Genomic DNA, 21,911 nt, shown 5'->3' with positions numbered 1-21,911 from the left:
ATGTTTACATTACTAATATCAGTTTATATATATACATACACCATTTTATATTTTTGAAACAATATAAACCATTAATATATATATATATATATATATATATATATATGTGTGTGTGTGTGTGTGTGTGTGTGTGTGTGTGTGTGTGTTTCTTTATTTATTTATTTATATTGACAAAAATATATTAGTAATTCGTACATTGTATAAATTATTTGGTATTGACTTTTGGATTAACACATTATGTATTAGATTATTTAATTATTATTGTGTTCAATAAATTACAAATACACTTAAATTTAGAACTTTTAAAACTTGATGGGCCCTGCCAAAGCCCGTGGGCCTAGGGTGGGCAACATTCTTTAGGCCCGTATTATTGCTGGACTTTTTAGCCCGTCCTGCCATATGGTGGGCTTTGACGGATCCTATCGCGCCGGCTAATTTTGAGAGCTCTATTTGGCACCATATACTCTTAGAAAACTCTTTAAAAATTATCTTAAGTGCTAAAAGATGATAATTTCAAAATTATAAAGTTATTAAACAAAATAGAATAAAGAGAATAATTTAATGAAGTGGAAGATTATGGTTTATTATTTGTCTATTGTTAAAGATATATATATATATATATATATATATATATACACATATATCATGAGTTCCGGCCAATGGATTGAGTAAAAAAAATTATTTCATTTTGCATTGAGCGGGTCAGGTTATTTATTTTGTTATTTTTACTCATAATTCTTTAACATGTAGTATTTGTAAGAATCAATGCCCCACTACTATGATTCAACCTTGTAACCACCCATTTAGAATGGTAACAGATGTACCATCACACTAGCTACATAGTAGTTGAAAAATTTAGTTACAATAATTTAATTGTATATATAAAATAATTAATTACTAGCAACTAAAATTTATATATTATAAATTAAAAGATCAGATTTAATTTCATTTTTTGCCATAGTTTTGTAGGTGGTAGTCCACTTCAAGTCTTTTTTTTTTTTTTTTTCTTTTTATCAAAACATCCACTTTTGATTCTGGCATGATCATTTTTGTCCTTTAATTTATCAACAAACAATTTAAATATTGTTAAACAAAAAGACATTTCAGTCTTTAATTATGAATTTTTTTCATAAAAATAAACATAAAAAATAGGAGTTCTACATACTTTGTATAAAAAAAGATTCAAATGTATTTGTGTATTTAACGACATTTCAGCGATTTTGTTGATAGAGGACTAGAAATAATCATGTCACAATAATATTAGGATCAAATAAGGATGTTCAAATAAAAAAGGATTAAAATGAATTGTCATATATAAATCTAGGATAAAAAAAATAAAATTAACTCATTAAAATATATATATATATATATATATATATATATATATATATATATATATGAAGAGTTCTTATACGCAAACAATATTAATTTTGAAAATTAAAAATGAATAAGATAAAGTAAAGCTGTTATGCAAAATATGATTGAATGGAAGGAGTATTAGAATGACTAGACAGTACAGTAGTAAGATGAGTGTTTGCTTTTGTGATCGTGGGCGTACGTGGGGCAACTATATAATAATAAGATGAGAAAGGGGATCGGAAGAAAGTAAATAATTAAGGTTTTCTTTAGATTTATTTACCAATGACCTTTTAATTTTTATTTTTTTTTATATAGTATATGTTACTTTCTCTATAAGTTGTAGCTCAAAGGGGTTACAGCCGCAATTTCAAGTGTCTCTCACGTCTCGGTCCGACAGAGCATATGGGAGGATGTAAATCATTGTAAAACAGATGAATACATATACTAGACCTTTGCTTATGTACTATGCACAGTCACGGATGAAACTCGATCTCAGGTTATTGTTCCCAAATTTTATCCATGTGACCAACTGAGCTGTCATGCGGGCAACTTAACAATTAACATTGTCCAAAAATTAGGATGTGAATTAGATTAGTCTACATGTACTAACAAGTTTATTTGGTTTGAGTTAATAATAGAGTAAATTTTATCAATCTATTTTTTTCTTCTTTCTTTTTTGCCTTAATCCTAAAACTTCGATCAAGCTATTGGCATTTTTAGTTGTGCTCAATTAGAATTAAAATTTTAAAGTTAATAGTAACACTGCTATACCTTTACATTAATAATAATAAATATAAATTTAAAACATCATTTTTTTTTGAATGCTTTAAAACATCATTTAATTTCACCCAAATCTCTAATTTTAAATTCCAACTCAAAAACATAATGTAAAAATTATGGACATTTGTATATAATATATAAATCATTTTTAATATTTAAAAGTTTGTTTTTATTTAAAATTTTAACAAATAAAAAACGTATTTACATTTATAATATAATAATTATAATAAGTTTCTACTTTTCATTATTTTTTTTCATCAACAATAATTTTTTATCAAAATTTTATTTTAAAACTTAGTAAAAATAAAACTAAAAGTATAATATTAAAGAATAGTCTACGTACAAGTTTCTATGTATATTTTATTCAAGCTAAGAGTTAATTCCAATTTTGGTACTAAATTTATAGTTTGGTGGTAGTCTACTTTAAGTCTTTTTTTTTTTTTTTTTTTTTTTTTTAAATTAGAACATTCACTTTTGGTCATAGTATTATTGTGGCTTGACTATTTTTTGTCATTTATCAACAAAACAGTTTAAATATCTTTAAAATACAAGGACATATCAGTTTTCAATTGTAGATGTTTTCAAAAAAAATAATAAATAAACATAAAAAATATAGCGGTTCAACCTATTTTGTATTATAAAAAAAAAAGATTGATATATCTTTGTATTTAACGATATTTCAACGATTTTATTGATGAAAGAATAAAAATTGTCATGCCACAATAATACTATGACCAAATGAGAATATAATATTCTAATAAAAAATGACTAAAAGCGGATTGTCATGTCACCTATACGAATAGTAGCTTAGTTTTGAGCAACTCGAGGTATCGGGTTACCCACTAATAATATACTTGAGTACTTTATTCCACACACGTATTATAGATCCTTTAATTTATCTCTCCTCTATTATAATACTGGTTGCTTGTGTAATTCTATAGATATAAAAAATTATGCAACAAAAATGAACACAAACAATTATATAAAACGGTGAAATTACGCAATATGCATAGCTATACGTTTTAATTCTTTTTGTCCTCATTAAGATAGTCGGCGCCACCAGAATGGAAGAAAATGGAAAACTTATAGACAACGTAACACCAGTTTCTGCCTTCAACAGCAAATACACAGAAACAATGATTTTATTGCGATTACTATTTTGAAGGCACGAAATAGTCATTAATCTATCGTTAATTACACTGTTCATCACATAATTCCAACCTCATTTTACTCGATGATAAGAAAAAGGATTTGATCCTAAGACAGTAAAGATGGAGTTTAAATCTTGTTACAGACAATCAGTAAATTGGTTAGGTTTTTCTGTTTATAGAAGTGTATAGTTCTTTTGTTGTTGATAGAATTACATATAATTATATGTGTTTGTATGAATACCTTAGTTGGTTCTTATGTGACAGATTGTGACCAGACAAGACACAAGAGACAATTATATGTATGATATGATATATAGATGTCTTTATCACAAATGGGTCGACATTGTTTTTAATGATAGTCCAAAAGTTTGATGCACAAAATGGTAGCCATGGAAAAAGATGGACCAAAATCTGACTTTAGGCAATTGCATTAATTAGATAATGACGGTGATTTTGGACAAGCTTCACGGAAAATTAAAACGAGGATTTTGTGATTTTTGTCAAACAATTGCCAGTGGGAATTAATTGAATGAACCAACATCGTCAATTCTTCGTTCCCCATAGTTATCGAGTTATGACAAAACTTGAAAAACATTATATTATTCTAAATTGTGATAATCTTATGAACATTATATTGTCAATTGTTTGTTTCTATAGTCATCAAGTTATGATTTAAAACATGAAAACATTAGTACGGAGTATGATATACTAAAGTGTGATAATCTTACTTTTAGATATTCATATATGAAATCTAATTAGTAATATCAATCAGCACTTTCACATCTACCACAAAGTTTATTTCTCAGCGTTTGGTTACAAAGAGAAAATTAGGGAAGAAAAGAATTGTAATTTCATAAGACAAAAAATAGGTGATTTTTTTTTTGAATGCTACTAGCTCTATAACATTGTAGTATGTAAACACAAAGAGCCAATAACGCCTCTACACTAAGGCTTGAACTCATAACCTTCCAAATGAAAGTCCAACCCAGATACCATTAGACCACATAGTCCATTAGACAAAAAATAGGTGAATAGCGTAGGAATAAAGTAGAAATTTAAATTTCAGTGATGCGTTTGCGGAAATAGAATTACTGAGAATTAATAGAAGTGAATAAATAATATAAAGATCAAATGTCAATATTTATTATTATTATTATTATTATTATTATTATTATTATTATTATTATTATTATTATTATTGAATAACAAGTAAATTTGGGTGTACAAAATAATGGTGAGCTTGGGTTTTATTGAATTGTGGTCCTTGATAATGGTGGTGGATTTGTGGCGGCCAAATGTGGACCTATCCGTTGTCTAAGGGATCCACATCTTGCAGAAGTCATGGCTATTAAGGAAGCGCTATCTCCGATCATATCACAAGGTTGGCGTAATGTCATCATCCACTCGGACTGTCAGTTGGTGTGCAGATTCTTAAACCAAAATCTCCCGGATACTTCCTATACAGGTTCTTAAGTCTGAATAAAGTTTTTACCCTTCCAAAAAAAGAAAAAGTAAATTTGGGTCAAAACAGTCTATAATGCAAGTAAATTTATAGTCGTTCGTAATAAAGATCTATCATCAAATTCATTTGCTATTCACTAAAGTGTTTTTTTTTTTTTTTTTTTTTTTTGGTATACCCGGTATTTCACCGTCGAGCACAGTGACTAATCCCTCGTTAGATTGTAGACACTTCTTTTAGGTAAGACAGCTAACCTGGAGATTTAAGGTTGCTCCATTCACAAAGTCATTGATCGAATTGACTTTTGATTAAGGATGAATATGTCCTTTCCACTCCACCATACCACAGTTGCTTAAGAGTTAGACGGTTACGTTCTTAGTACGCTTAGCTTATGCATGTAATCTTTCTTTTTTGTTCTGACTTTATCTTTTTTTTTTCTGATGTTTTAATTCTTCTTGCGGCAAATTTTTATCCTTTATATAATAAAGCTATATGGTTTGGGAAATATTTAATGTTACAATTAATGCAACAACATCCTTTATTATAAAAAAAAAAAAAGCACAACATTTAAAAAATAAAATAGCTATATATTATATAATCATATAAAAAATATACTTTTGAAAAATAAAATAGCTATATATTATATAATCATATAAAAAATGTGTTCAATTATAGTTTAAATTTACACCTACAAAATTTGAAATTTGCTTTCCAAATGTAATTATCTTAGTTATTATTCGTATTGTGAAAATTATAATATAGATGAAATACGATTAAAAATAAATCGATGTAATTATGTAAATTATCTCTATAAATTTATTTGAATATGCACATAATTAGAGATTATATTAACCATAAAAAATTATAATTTTAATTATAATTATAATTTTGTATTCTATAAAAATAATAAATACTTGACCAATGGAAGCTCAAAAATATTATTATATTAAATAATTTAAAATATTTTAGTTTTTTTATTTTTTATTTATATTTATAATAACATAAGTTTTTCCTGTGCATCGCGCGGGTGAATTACTAGTATTCTTAAAGTCTTAATTAAAGCATATTTTGCATTCAAAAAAAAAATTAAGGTCATGTTTGGTAAAATGACTGTTAGCTGATAGTTGTTAGCTGTTAGCTTATTGTGTTAATTAGAGGGTATAAATAGTTGATAACATTAGCTAATTGTAGAAACGTGTTTGGTAAATTAGATGTTAGCTGATAGCTGTTTGGTATAATTTCTTTTCTCAAAAAGTTAATTGAAGAAATTGCTTGGAGTAGTTTTTTGAATTTTAGCATTTTGGAGTTGCAAAAAGCTAATTAGCCAAACATTTATATTGATATTTTAACTAAATCAAACAATTAATAGTGATCAAATAAGTCAAAATTGACCTATAATTTTTACCAAACAGGGCCTAAAGCATAGTTTATGGCGGATTAATTACCTCTATTTTCTTTTTTAATACACTAGCAATCCCAGCTTCACCCTACTAATCTTAAGCCCACAGGACTTCGTCCTTAGAGTCACGATAGAGGTACTTATAAGTCGCGCAATTAGCCCATCAGTCAAAATCTAGTCTTCATGTACGCACAAAGGATCAAATTTACACCTTTCATCATTATGAGTCTTTTTCTCATTTATGTTTCTAGTGGGTTTCGAATTCCACACTATTATCTTTAGTTGTGACATCAAGTCAGAAGACGAACGTCTACGTTAAGCCCCGGGGCAATTAACTCTACTATTTGACCATATCTTTTAATTTGTTGACTTTACTTTTTCAGTTTTTTGACGAGTAACCTCTTTTGCTTGAAAAAGCTTTGCAACTTTCTTAAGTCATCTGATAATCTGGTATAGAGTACTCATCTGTTGAGTGAGATCTTCTACTATTGTCACATTAAAAACTCTTCGAAGAGAAAGCATATTTTGTTTGCTAACTTCTTTTGAAAGCACACATCTTTCAAAAGTGAACCTCTTCGTATTTGACATCATAGGTTCAACAATTTTTTGGTAAGATAAGTCTTTTTATTTTCTTTTTCGTCAAGTCTTTTGCATAAATTATATATATTTTTAGTCCGTTACATAAAAAAAAAAAAAAAAAAATTATTCGATCAAACAACTCATCTAATTAGATTTTTTTTTTTTTTCAACTTAGTCCATTGCCACGACACTTTTCCCATTTGGCAATCTCTTTAAAATTTGGACGAAGTTCTATGCTAGCTACTCATTTGTTTCTATAAGTCTTACTCAAATGTTGATATGATAACATGCATCTTTTTTGAAAGCTATTCCCTAGGAGTTCTTTGTTCTTATACTAACTAGCTAGATTTCTTTGATCTTATCATTTTTTTACATTTACTTATTTTCTAAAATAGAAAACTCTAATAAAATTTGAAAATTCTAAATTCTTAATACATCATCTTAGCACAATAAAAAATCTAGTATAAAATTATACTTTTTCCAAAGAATATGGCATGACCAACTTTGTTAGTTTTTCTTTCTTTCTTTTATTTTGGTTTGTTTAATTTTTTTAATGCTTTATACTTTATAGGGTAAGGTGGTGAAAATTGTATACTCCTTTTGCCTCAATACATTTATATATTTTTTGTAAATTTCTCAGTTTATATGTTCAATTTATTATTTATTGGTCAGTTAGTCCTTTATTCTTCATTTATTTTCTTTATCAAATTCTTTTCAGTTTCAAATTCGAAATTTATTTAATAATATTGAATTAATTTTTTTTTAAAAATTAAATTATAAATAAATTAAAGTTAAGTCTCAAAATCTGAATATATAAAGCCCATACTTTAGAGCAAGGAGACTATGAGAGTAAAAATTAGACAAGATAATTAACATTTGCCAGTAAAAATTATTTGTGGTTTAGAGTTTTACTGAGATATAATCATATGCGTAATATATATATATATATATATATATATATATATATATATATATATATATATATATATATATATATATATATAAATTTGTTTAAATGTGGTCGCGCTTTTCCGTGCAGTTGTGCGGCCGCATGAAAAATGCATCAATAGTGTTAAGAAAATGCATATCAGTGAAATGCACAAATATACCAAAAAATGCACAACACATCCAAAAACATGCACCATATAACTCCTCGCTCCTAATGGTGCATTTCTGAACACTGTGTTGTGCTTTTATTTATACCTAATGGTACATTTTTGGTGATACATACCTACTTTGTGCGTTTTTTGTTGTGCATTTTCTAACATTAATGGTGCATATTTGGATAACTATGGGTGCGTTCGGACTGACCGCACGAGAAGAGACAACCTCACCTGAACTCAACTCTATAGGATCACATGAGAACACATCATCGGAAGAAAACTAAGAACAAATCACAACCTTACATATATATTAGGAAGTATGATTATGTGTATTAATTAAAGTTATAGAAAGGGTTGCAATATAATGCATATTAATTAGTGAAGTATGCACTTACAGATTCCTTGAAGTTAAGATACGATGGAGAAGGCGATATTAAGAGTTGACAGGTTGACAAGATGTTGTATGCTAACATTATATATTAATTATTATGAAATGATAAAGTTTACCCAAAATGATTGCTGCATGCATAGGTGAGAATGGAATCTTGTGGAAGACATGGTTTCCAGTTGGTGCATATTTTGACTGTATCTTAAACTTGGAATTATCCTAAATCTTTTTATTAATTATTTAATTATATATGTTCCCCAGTACTCTAATTACAATCATATTCAATTCATTATTTTAATCAAATGTTAAAAGGTTTGTAATGATCTGATCTCCGGGTAGTTTTTAATCCTAGATATTCGATTTTTTTTTTTAAAGAAAAATTCTACAAACCTAATAATAAGAACCAATAAAATTAGGCTCTTAAGGAGAATTAAAAAATGTTGGTGTAATTGTTATTAAAATGAATGGATCATACTATTTTTATTTTAGTATTTTTTAAAAATTATTTTTTCTACTTTACCCTTTATTATATTATATTATTTATTTTTTTAGATATCACGCCAATTAATATGGTTTTATGTTGCAAAAGTTATGCTTATATGGTACTATCCAATGAGGGTGTTTCCCTCTAAAATTGTTATTGCACCCGTTAATTTTATGAAAATGAGTTAATTTTATGAAAAATTATGTCACAGGTTATAATTATGCATTTTTTAAATATTTACTTTTATGAAAAAATTGATAATCTTACATTGATATATGCCAGGATACTGAATGATACTTTGATAAATTTTAAAACACTAATTTAAAAATACATATTGAACATTGAATTATTCGCGTAATGTACATGTGATAGCTAATAATAATACAAATTCAAATTACACTCAAAATATATTGGTAAGGTGGTGGGTGATACGGGCTCGCTAATCCGCAAAAAACAAAAGTTTGGAAAGGATATAGACGCACAAATAGTTCATCACCAATTCTAAGAAATTTACACCCTTCGTCTTTTTAAGTTTATATATATAAAAGATGTACCCTTGAAGCATTGGAACTCATTTGGTGTTGGATTGCACATTAATGGTTATATGTTCAACACGTTCTCTCAGGATTGTTGATTAATTTTGATGGGCTTCAAGCAACACGTGTACCATAGTTCTGATACCAAATTAAAGCATGTGTTTCATCTCAACATACTAAAAAATTAAGCTGGTAGTTGAATTGCACATTTATGTTTATATATATATATTATATGCTCAACAGGTTGAAACCGTATTTAGTAAGGCTTTTAGGTTTGGAAAATGTATTATTCCTCTCTTAAATTTTCTCTAATATATATTTTTTTTTAATGTGGCTTCATTCTATTCATTAGATGTTTATGAATGAACTAATTCACTACTAATTAAAAAGTGATTTTACTCACCACTAATTAAAATGAGAATTTACTCACCTATTAGATATTGATACGTCATGAGGGATAAATTGGAAGGAAAAAATAAGAGTATATAGCATTACTCTTTACGTTTATTTAGACATTTCATTATGTGGAAGATGTTTGTTGGCTTTCTCAACTTGAGTTAATTAATTATGAAAAGAAGCATTATATTCTCAATTTAAGTCATCAATCAATTATGGAAAGAAGCACAACTACCAAGACTTGAACCCCTAATGTACAAATGCACAACTATACCTTAATTCAGCTAGTCTATATTTCTTGTGTAAGGGGAAGCGGTAAAAATCAATTAAGGAGAAAGGTGTGGGGTCACAACTTGTGGTGATGATAAATTATGGATAGGGTAATTAATTGAAGAATGATAACCACTCGTTTTATCGATTAGACATGGTTGATTGAGACATGATAATCACTTATTTCACAAGGTGCAGACATTATAGGTTCGTCCCTTGTCCCCTTCTAACATCATCCCATCATCATCAGGGGCATCGGGACATCTAATCCAATGATTTCTTCTCTATCCTCTCAATCACAACACCCGAGTTCGAATTTCTCAAGTAGTGTGCCTTCTAGGCTAGAGTCAAAGGCCTAGTCTAACTAGGGCTTGGACCCTTGTTGTGCTGGTTTTATTAATTATTTATTCGTGGTCCAGTTATGAATATTATTTGGGTCCGATATCCTAATTAATAAAATTATTATTTTTACATGTCCTATTTATATTTTCTATTCGATTTATAATGTGTCCGGTCCAGTAAAACCATCAAAATCATAAATTTTTTTATTAATAATTTTCAGATCAAATTTATGATTACAACAATATAATGGCCATCAACCAAATTAATTAACACTATGAATATTTAATACTTAAAAGGAAATTAATCACACAAAACTAATTTGATTAATGAGAATATTCTCAAAAACAATAACTTTATTTAACAAATTCCCATAATCTGTATATGATCTTGAAAAATGATGCATTTAATTAGGATATGGGCTTGCTTCCATGGAAAAATATACCCTGAAGAAAACTTGACCACTCTAAAAGGATTATATATTAAACTTACATGACTTAAAGTAGCAATAATCACTTTTTCCCAGTATTTCCCAAAGGTATAGGACCCTATTTATTCTAAGAGTAGTGAAAAGTGTCAAAAAAGTGGAAACATTTTGAATCTTTGTGAAGACTTTAAGCAAGTGAATTAAGTTTAATTTAAAGCATTTATATATATTATATATATAAATAAATGCCCTACAAATCTGCAAGAAAAAGTGACTGAAAATAATATGCAGATTTTGTGACAAGAATCCCATTAATATTTTCCTTTTTGTCTTTATTTTTTGTTTTATTTTTAGTTTTTTCCAACTTTTGTTAATGCTCCCCTACTTTGTTCTATTCAAAACATCCATCATTTTTTTTTTCTCTCAATTCCATGCATTCTACCTCTTCACCAAAAGTTCGAAGTGACATTGCTAATCACATTCTTTAAAGTGATGGACCATAGGCGTGTTGAAATTTGAAAACCAATCAGCTTAAATTTTGTACTACAAATCTACAATAATATAATAATAGAGAATGAAACTTTATTGTGGCTCGTTCTAATATGGGATATTCTTCATTATATATATATATATATATATATATATATATATATATATATATATATATATATATATATATATATATATATATATATATATATATATATAAGGAATTTAATTTGGAAGATATGTTTTATTTTAAATGAAAAATTAAAGTCGGTAATAAATTTTTTTTTTTTAAATGAGATAAGTAAGTAACATGAGAAAATATGAATTAAATACATTTTGTCTGTTCTATACCAAAATACCAAATTATAGGGGATGAATTTCACCTAAGTAAAAGTTTAAATAGATAGTGAGACTTTATATTAATTTATTATTTTATATATTTTATACTCAATGAAAGTAACTCAAACTAGCTTAATTAATGAGCAATAATTTTACTACAATAAAACACGTTGAACAAGTTTGAACTTTCTTAATTATCAAACATCTTAAAGAGCGGCTAGAAATCCTTTTTAATGAATGGTTAATTTGACATAAATAGAAACATTTAATTTTCATCACCGGGATTATTAAAATTAATTTTTGTAATTTCCTACTTTAGACTCAACAAAATGTTTGAACTGGGTGATCTTTTGGCCTTCTTGGTTTGAGCCAGTTAGCTATGGACAACCTAGACTAGTTTACTTCCTTATGTTCATTTACCAATCCGGCCACAAGATAGGGTTTATCCTATACATACTTTCAAACTTGGAGTAATAACTGTGGGTTTCACTTGTCACTCAGAAAAGGCAAATTATTATGTGGATGCGAGTCCACCTTGCAAGGTGGAATTCAAAAATACACATTATATATTTTGACCCGAGTATATCTTGTAAGGTGGACCCGGATCCATGACATAAGTGTTACTCAAAAAATGTTTGAGCTGATTTGGTATTTTGGTTAGAAAATATGTTAAAATAATGCGAAACCCATTGCACTGAGAGGGTTCGACATATTACGCTATTTGGGAACACCGGCAAATTATGCTATGCGCACGTGCGCGCACCTTGCACGTCTCTAAAACGGTGTCGTTTTCAGAGAAAACGATGCTGTCCTAACTAAAAAAAAATGTTCGAAAGGCCGTTAACAGTGTATTCGTTATGAAATTATGAATGTACAGTTATAGAATTATGAATGTACAATTATGGAATTATGAACTTAATTATGAATGTACAGTTATGGAATTATGAACTTAATTATGAATGTACAGTTATGGAATTATGAACACGGAACTCTGACATTATGAACATAGAGCTTCGAAAATTATGAATTTATAGTTATTGAATTATGAATGTACAGTTACGGAATTATGAATATTACAGTTATGGAATTATGAATGTACAATTATGAAATTATGAACACAGGGCTGTGTATATATGCTCCTATAACGAAGTGGTCTGAATTTAAAAAAAAAAAAAAAAAAGAGGAAGATAACGGTGCCACTAACGGCACCGTTACCGTGCCCATGATGCACGCTAGGCACGAGTCCACAGCATAACGATTGGAACACCAGCCCACTAACCACGTTGTCAGACGTTATGCCATGGAACCGTGTTCACCATTCATGGTGAACACGGTTCTAACGGTGTTAATACACCGTTATCTTTTTTTTTTTTTTTTTTTTTTTTTAAATTAATTGCGTGACTTTTCTTCTTTATTTTCACATTTTGCGGTTTCACTTTAATTTGAGGTGAACAAAGATTTCGGACATTCATAAATTATGAATTCATGCCTGCACATTCACTTTGGAACCATGCCTACACATTCCCGTCCGAAATCACGGACATTCATAAATTATGAATCCATGGCTGCACATTCACTTTGGAACCATGCCTACACATTCACTTTGGAACCATGAGATTATGAATTTTCTGTTATGCGATTATGAATTTTCTGTTATGAGATTATGAATTTTCATTACATTCATAATTTCGGACATTCATAAATTATGAATTCATGCATGCACATTCACTTTGGAACCATGCCTACATATTCCCGTCCGAAATCACGGACATTCATAAATTATGAATTCATGCCTGCACATTCACTTTGGAACCATGCCTACACATTCACTTTGGAACCATGATATTATGAATTTTTTGTTATAAGATTATGAATTTTCTGTTATGAGATTATGAATTTTCATAAAATTCATAATCTCATAACAGAAAATTCATAATTTGATCAAACGCGCGCCGTTAACTCCACATCCGCGAAATTTTTTTTTTAGCCTAAAAACGACGTCGTTTTACCTTGTGTTCACCATTCTCGGTGAACACGATTCCATGGCATAATTTGCGCCACGTTGTGGAGAATTTGTTGTCTATGCAATTTTGGGCCTTGGCCCAGAAATCCAGAATTAACTGCGCTCTTCACGCCTTTTACAGCTTTATCCAAGAAACTGCTGCATTGCTTTCGGCGAGTACTACTGTATAAGGCTTAATTTATGAAAGAAACTAACCTCTTCATTCATTCTTCCCAAAAGATTGAATCACTAACCCCAAGACCCCCACACCCCGCCCGACAAAGCATATGAGATGATGATGTAAAATCATGGTAACTCAACAGAACACAGGGACTAAGGCTAGTGAGATTCAATCCTTAATCATTCTTTTCAAACTTCATTCCTGTGACCAACTGAGCTGTCCATGCAAATTTTAAATTATGTATTTCAGGCGTAGGTAAAAAATCAACAAATTCTTTGAGGATAAGATATATATCAAAAAGAATTTCTTTGACTTCATTAATGCAAATGTGAGGGTGAAAGATGAATAGCTACAAAAAGAATAATGAGCTCTTACAAGGGAGGCAGCAGACTGAACTGAACATCAAATAGCCGGCCAGTGGGATTGTGGGAATTACCCACAAGGCACCAGCTAGCTCTGTATGAATTAATCGGGGGAATGTTAAAAACTAAATGTACACAGCAAATGTTGCTAATTCAGAATCTACCTTATGCTAGCTAGTAGGAAGCCTGGCCGGAGAACTAATAAGAATTGAGACCGTGCAATTCACCCCATTTTGGATGCCTGCACAAAGAATGCACCTACTTTAACCTAGAGTTTGGTTAATTGGCGTTGCTGCTCCCAGAACAACTTTTAGCTTCTATACTGTTGTTAGATCACTTCACTTGAGAATGAATGCGTTAGCCAAGTCAGGTTGGTGGTTGAGATAGGGGGTCAATCGGTAGGATTCTATACCCTCTGAGTCTCACATCTCTTCTTCTTCAGTTCATTCTTCCTGTGAAACCTAAAATTGATGGACCTCTCACTTTCAAGCGCCTTTCCCCAGTCTCGGGGCAGGGTGGTTCCCTAATACTTCTCCCCAACTCATGCTTCAATCTATCATTCTTCTTCAGCTCCCTATGTTTGTCCCTTGATTCTTCAGCTGTCAATTTCTTATTCTTTACTAGAATACGGTTTGCACCACCTCTGTGAGATTCATCTCTTGGAGGATACTTTCGACCTTCCTTGTAATCACTTGAATTGCCAACATAAGTGAAATTTCTGCCCTCAGAAGTGGAACACTCTGGTGAAGACAATGACCCAGAGCGTCTATCAGGTTGTTGATGTTTCTTTAATCGCTTCAAACTCTGCAGATATATTTGTCCCATTACTTCAGAAAAATGGTACTAATAAAAAAAAAATACTCATAATGGAAAAATAAAGAGGGGTACATTAAAGAGACCAACAGGCAGTTTTAAGGAAGGTAAACATTTTAAAATTTGACCCTAAGACCTCAATTTCGTCTCCTTTTATCATGAAACAGATTAGGCAACATTCTAAAACCTTCTTAAAGAAGTGACAAATACCTGGTACTCATTACAATAATTGGAATCGTGAGTACTCTTCTGCTCCACTCTAGAACGTCTTTTAACCCGGAATATTTCAGAATCAGACTCATCCTCATCTTCATCTACCACAGTTCTAATTTTTGAGCCTTGTATTACATTCCTGTGCACATTTGAATAGTCATCAGAACAGGAAGATTCTTGGACATTGTTCACACATCCAGCAAGATCTCCTGAATTGTTCTTAGATACACTTCTTCCCAGATCATAATTAGCATGTCCATGTACCTGCTGTTAGTAGAAAATTAGATTCAATGAGACAAGTACTATTCTGTTTCAGTGATAAGAAATAGAAGCAGTAGCAGAAAGTTAATAGTGTGCAAATGCAGCTCAATGAGGTACATACATTTCCAGTGAAGGAAGGGAATTCTGTTGAAACACCAGAACAAGAAGGATTAGGCATTTCAGTTGAAGAGTTCACACTTGAGATAGGAAGACGAACTGTCACTTCTTTCTGAACCTCTATTTCCTCAGAAAGTTCAAAGCTCAAATCACAATAAGGAATATAAGCAGTGTCGTCAAGTTGTGGGAACAAGTTTGAAAGGACAGAAAAATCATCATCTTTTTTTTGAAGCTGTTGAAACGCATGCAATACAGCATCCTCCTGCTCAAACTTCTTTGCCACTTCTTCCTTGTCCAGAATATCTTCCCTTAAACAGAGAATTCTACTAGTGAAACATGGTAATTCAATTGACCTAGGATCTGATGCAGAAAGAGACACAGAACTTATCACTAAGATTCCAAAGTATAGTCGCAATTGCATAAAAAAAATAAAAATAAAAATTCAGTTTAAACTTACCATGACGAAGACACACTGTATGCCAGTAGCAGCCACAGCTGACATATGCTATATAACAGTCACGTTGACATATGCTGCAAAGAATGTTAACATGGGAAACTAATGATATTTCTGAACAGGCTTTTGATCTCATGAGGGCCCACCGAGCACGGTGATGAAACCTCATCAAGTTTACAAAAGAAACTTTTATACTGTGCTGAGACTTCAAGTATTCAGATGAACAACCAGCATCTTCAAGCTTCAAGTTCTCCGAAAGAAGCATTGCTTCCTTGCAGAGAAGCTCCTCATGGGGAAGGAGTGGCGTCCTACTTAGAAGAGCATAACGACGGCAAGCAATTAAACCCATGGGAAACCAATCACCAATTGCAAAATTCACAGCTTCGCCACAGTTAAAGCCTACAAAAACAACCATTAAAAAGATGCACATTAGGGAGAAATAGAGCATCAGTAAATAATTGACTTTCAGGACCATTAAGATACAGAAATCTGTATTAAAAAAAAAAAAAAAAAAAAAAAAAAAAAAAAAGAAGAAGATGCAATCTATATTAATTACCATGACTAAACCCTGCATGATATGCTCTAGGAAAAGTTATAACAAATTCCCCGGGCTTTTGAACTGCTTTATAGACTGGAACATCATGTTCCAACAAAATATTTGGCGGAAACATTGTTGTCTTCCCCAAAAGGACATCAAAAGCTCCATCCTCTCCATCAGTTGATAAGATACCATTGGTGTACACATATTCTCTAACAACTCTCTCAAAATCAACAGCTGCATGACCAGGAATTCCATACCATGTTTTTGATGCCCCGCAGTGGTGGTAATTTATACTACACATATTGAAGTGGAATGATCAGTTTCAATGTATGTGTGTGCACATTATAGGTATCAGTTACAATATAGATATTATCAACATTTCAATGCTGAAAAGGAGACTAATTACCTGTACAAGTAATGGTCTTCAACGTGCCATGCAAACATGCTAAATAGCATTCCAATGTAAAGCATAGGTTCAGTAACACCCTAGAGGACATATTAAAACACTTAGAAACAGCCAAAGATCATACTTTATAACATTAAATAAAAAATGAAATTATCATATTACAGGGATTGCTTTTTCAAGAAGTCGCAATACAGATTTGGGCAGCCTAGAGAATCTCTGCATGCAAAGAGTAAAGTAATGTTAACATAAGAAACAAAACTGGAGTGTTAATTCATGCATAAACTTCAGTGCACAAAAAATGAAACCAATCATCAGATGCCACCACAGCAATACTAATGAATGAACACTAAATTTTGGCTAATTTCTAAATGTTTAACCACAGAACTCCATATTATATGTGACAATGTGACATCTCTGTGTGTGTTATATACATTAACATAAGAAATAAGAAATAATAATAATAATAATAAGCTTGTAACAAACTAAACACCTTCATATTCCATTTGCTTTTTGCAAGATTGTCACCGGGAGAAGATGAAAAGGCACTACCATCAACATCACATGCATATTCAACACTATCAGTGTTTCCACAAGCTATTTCATGCCAGAATTCTTTTTCAAGGTATGCAGGAGGAAGGGATCCAACACTATAATATCTTCGAGCAAAAACCTTGTTCGCCATTTTCTCAATTTCTGAAAAAGCATGCTCTTCCTTACAACCCCAGCATAACATTTACTGATTTCTTATAATCCAAATATGAATAGGGATGAGAGACTGACCTTCCGCTCATTAAAAAGGTGACCTTGTCCTCCATATCCCATTCAGCTAAGCGAAATGGTTGCACTCTAGTAGTAAACTTGAAGCCAGCTTTCTCATTCATTAAGACTACACCAGCAGGAACAGAAGCAGTAATGGGAGAGACAATCTTGCAAATACCTGAATCAATAGAAAGTTATCAAACTCAAAGCCTTAACACACAAGAACAAATAAATCCAAATTCATACAGCACCTATTATCTGAATATTCACAGAATACACAAATAATGCTGCTTCACAAAGAGTCTAATCATGAGGAATAAATAAACTTAATCAAAACTTTAAAACAATAAAACTTTTCATTACTGTAGAATATTTTCAGAGGCATTACCATATTTAGAAGCTTCAGGGGCAATCTTTTGCAGATAGACCAAAGGATCCTCAAACTCCTCTTTGGTTGGAGAATACACTGGGCATTCTGGGATTCGGTCAATCCAATCAAGATCCGCCGTCTCAAACTTTTGCACTCTGTGCTTAGAGAAAACATCTTTTCCAGTCAACGAAGCACCAAATCGTGGATTTATGTCTAAGTTACCATGAATTCTCACACCGCAAGATGCATGAGATCGTAGAGCATCACCTCCACTTCTGTTCATCACACGGTTGACACATGGAGAATCATCCACAGATTCTGGCTTCATTCGCTGAAGCCTTTTACGCTTCAAAAATTCCAACTTAGCTTCCCTTGACGTGCAAACTTTTCTTTCCACCTACCACAAGACAAAGATTTGAAACCAATGAATCATTTGACCTATAAAAATAGCATCACTGATTTGTAATACATTACTTTTATAGCAACACACTGAAAACATTATACAGAATAGAATGAAGTTATGATGAAAATTAACCCAAAGTTTAAGCTTGATATTGATTATATGCTTCTGGTAGGTAAAGTAAGCAAAGTGTCGGAGAGGAAAAAGACATTCAAATTGATTAATTCTTCCTCAATCCAGAGTGTGTATGACATGAAATTCAAATCTCTCTCACCTTCTGAGCTTCAGTAAAAACAAAATTTTCATAAATAAAACATATATATATATGATTTAATCTTGCTTACAACCATAATGTTTGCAGAAACAAAGAATTAATTACACCTGTTAAAGCAAAATACAGCAGATCAGGGATTGTTTAAATAGATTCTAGAAAGGATGCACAACAATTTCTTTAGGTTTGTAAGCATTAGTAAGTTGATAGAAATTTGATTGAAAGCATAGATTGTTTAATTATTTATTAGGTAACACTCTGCAGGCCATGAAAATGATTCAGCAGAATCCTATCAGACTTTGACCATTATAACCAGTAAACATAGAGGCCGAGGCAAAAGGCTGAATGAAAAAATCAATAACATCTAAATCTTGCCGCCTTGAAGTACCAAAATTTACCCAATGTAGATTTGTTACTTTGGTAGCCAGGATCAAATTGAGAAACTGAGAACAAAATTGACCTGTTTAAACTAAAATTGACTTGAAACCTTATCTCATACAGATAGCCATCAAAAGAAGAACAAAATACTCACCTAGTAGAAATCAAAGAAAATAAATACGGAAGTTTTTTATTGCATTATTTGAAAAAATATATATGGCTATCACCAAGAGAGAGAGAGAGAGAACAAGTTCAGGCGATTGACAAAAACTTTTTACTGTTAGGATTGAAAAAGGAGGGAACAAAACATAAAGAATTAATTTCTATAAATAGTACATATAAATGCATTTTTTATGTTAAAAGAAAACTACTCCGCCGGTAAAATTCGTGCATGATCACTTACATAGCTTTCGAATCTTAGAGACAATGAATGTTGTCCGGAAAATTAAAACTAATTGCAATTACAACTTTAGAGTATAGCTACTTATAAAGGAGACACGCTGACACGGAGCAATGAGAGCTCATTTTGATGTAAAACACACGAATTTCAATAGAATTAGAATAATGTTTGAGATCCAAACTTGAACAACAAACATTAGCTAATCGGAAAATTAAATTTCAAAAAAATCTGCAAACCAATATATATTCATATTTACAATAACTCTATCACGTACCATCTCATTCCTTAGCTGTTCTATACTTGCCTTCGTCTTTAGTTCACAGTTCGCCGAACAACCACTCCAGAAACAGCGTAAAACCACAATATTGAGCCCAGACCACGATCTACGGCGAGAAAACCCACGAAAACGGCCTTAGAGCCGCCACATTATCTCGAAACTTCGCGAACCAGGACAAATTCAGAGATCAGACGATTTTGCAGACCGAGTCAGCGAACTCCGTGTCATGCCAGAGTAATAAATCCAAAGCACCTAAACGGAGTTATTACAAAAGCGCATGTATTCTCCGGCGACTCTCCTCGCCGGTGAACATGCAGTTTCCGGTGCTGTTCTATATCAAGTTTCCCGGCGGCTAGAGAGAGAAAGCAGAAAGAGAGAGAAATAGATAGAGAGAGAGAGGGACAGAGGGACAACGGAGGAAACCGAGAAGAATGGCTCTAGAAAACCGAAAAAAGAGAAAAGTATAGATAATATATATCTTTATATATACACACGTTTTTAGTAGGAAAATAAAAATAGCAAATTGCAAATTTAATTTCACTTACTGGTAAAAGGCAAAGAAGCGTGAAGGAAAGTGGTGGCGGTTGTTAGGTTGGTTCAACCAAACATCGGCCTCAAAACGCACCGTTTCAAATAACAACCGTATTTTCCAAAACCCCCCATTATATCTCTAATCTCTAATCTATACAGAATAACAGTCAAAATAAGTCAGTAAACTATTAATTTAGAAAATTACAATCGATTAATATTGTGTAATTTTATCAATTTTTTAAGCAGTTATAAGTCTTTACAAGAAAATATATGTTTTGATTTTCTCAAACACTTTTAAAATTATAAATTTTAAAATTAAATTATCCAATTAAAATTTTTGTAATAATTTAATGACCTTTTTTTACCCGTCTTATCACTAACATCTCCGTCATTTACTATTCAGTTGGGGAAGCGAAAGTGGAAAGGGAACGGGGAAGTTAAGATTTCGTGCGGAAGCGGAACACCGGACCGAGCGTGTGGATGCTCACGTAAAGCCACGAAAACAAAAGCGCATGTGCTGGCGAGTTAGCAGAATTGACACGTAGGTGTTAGTTTGACCTAACTTTCTGTTAGTTACATCCCCTAATGAAAATGACATGTCACTCCATGGTGAGCGTACGCGGGGTCGTCTGTTGGTGAGGGAGGAATCGGTCTTTTGGAGGTTTAGCGAAAGGGGGGCTTTCCGTTCCAGTAACGGGGGTTTGGAGTTTGCGTTAATGGAACGAAATGTGGGAAGGGGTCAGAGCAGTTCCGTTAAAAGTGGACCAATGGAGGGGCTTAGGTGTCATTTAGACGGGAACTGTGTGCGTGTTCCCGCGGGAATTGCCAGAACGGAAATAGTTGGCAGTTATGTGCAAGTTTCACGTTCCCTTGTGACCGGCTCTTTCAGTGTTTCTGCTTTCACGAGGGAGATTCCTCATTAAAAAAAAAAAAAAAAAAAAGTGTCATCCGTACAACGAACCATTCCTGATTATTCATGTCACACCATGATCTTTAATAAGTGATATTTTGAGGCATAAATCATAATTTTTGTTTATATTATATAATTAAAAATGCTTACTTGGACTAAGAGATAAGGGCACGTCAGCTTATTACCGCGCCATGAATAATTAGGAATGGTTCAGGGTGCGGGATGGCACTTTAACAAAAAGTAAATAAATAAATAAATAATAAAAATAAAAATAAAACAAAAACAAAAGCTTTTTCTTTTCTTTTCTTCTTCTGTATGTGTCAACCTCAAGAAACGATACTGCGATAGTGTGGCGAATGGTAATTAGTCATTATTGAATAGTGTGAGAAAATAAACGAGTAAATTACCATTCAAATAGAAAAGCGACAAATTTTGTAGATCATATAATTGTAACTTTTTTTTTTTACTTTTATATTTTACATATTTTCTAATAAAAACATAACAAATGAGATTTTAATATGGGATAAGACTTCAAAAATGTCAAAACACGTCCGCATAACTGTTAGGAAAGATATGTGTCATTTTATTTACATCTCATGAATGAATTAAACGTATTTTCCATATTAATTTATCTAAAAATATCTAAATTTCAAAACCTTCATATTTTTATTTTAGCTTATTGTCCCTTTTTGTTAATTTCCACAAAGACAAATGTTTTATGTCATATTGACATCAGCTAAATTTGAGGAAAAAAAATTCATAGTTAG

At 31.4% G+C, this 21,911-nt stretch overlaps 1 protein-coding gene across 1 annotated transcript; it reads right to left on the bottom strand.

Annotated features, from left to right (window-relative positions):
• Positions 1 to 13,970: 13,970 nt before the first annotated feature.
• On the bottom strand, positions 13,971 to 20,156 carry LOC109159080 (lysine-specific demethylase JMJ706-like). Its single transcript, XM_019307087.1, has 11 exons — positions 19,701 to 20,156; positions 17,996 to 18,374; positions 17,629 to 17,785; positions 17,339 to 17,558; positions 17,011 to 17,064; positions 16,849 to 16,928; positions 16,458 to 16,735; positions 15,905 to 16,300; positions 15,452 to 15,807; positions 15,067 to 15,336; positions 13,971 to 14,847 (listed from the first exon to the last, which is right to left on the bottom strand). Exons 1-11 carry the CDS (start codon positions 19,701 to 19,703, stop codon positions 14,482 to 14,484), a joined length of 2,559 nt encoding a protein of 852 aa, XP_019162632.1. The 5' UTR covers positions 19,704 to 20,156; the 3' UTR covers positions 13,971 to 14,481.
• Positions 20,157 to 21,911: the final 1,755 nt, after the last annotated feature.

Source organism: Ipomoea nil, unplaced genomic scaffold, assembly GCF_001879475.1.
Source record: "Ipomoea nil cultivar Tokyo-kokei standard unplaced genomic scaffold, Asagao_1.1 scaffold2826, whole genome shotgun sequence".
In the NCBI taxonomy this organism is placed as follows: domain Eukaryota; kingdom Viridiplantae; phylum Streptophyta; class Magnoliopsida; order Solanales; family Convolvulaceae; genus Ipomoea; species Ipomoea nil.
The sequence above is the reverse complement of the archived record's forward strand: the minus strand, read 5'-3'. Positions and strand labels throughout refer to the sequence as shown.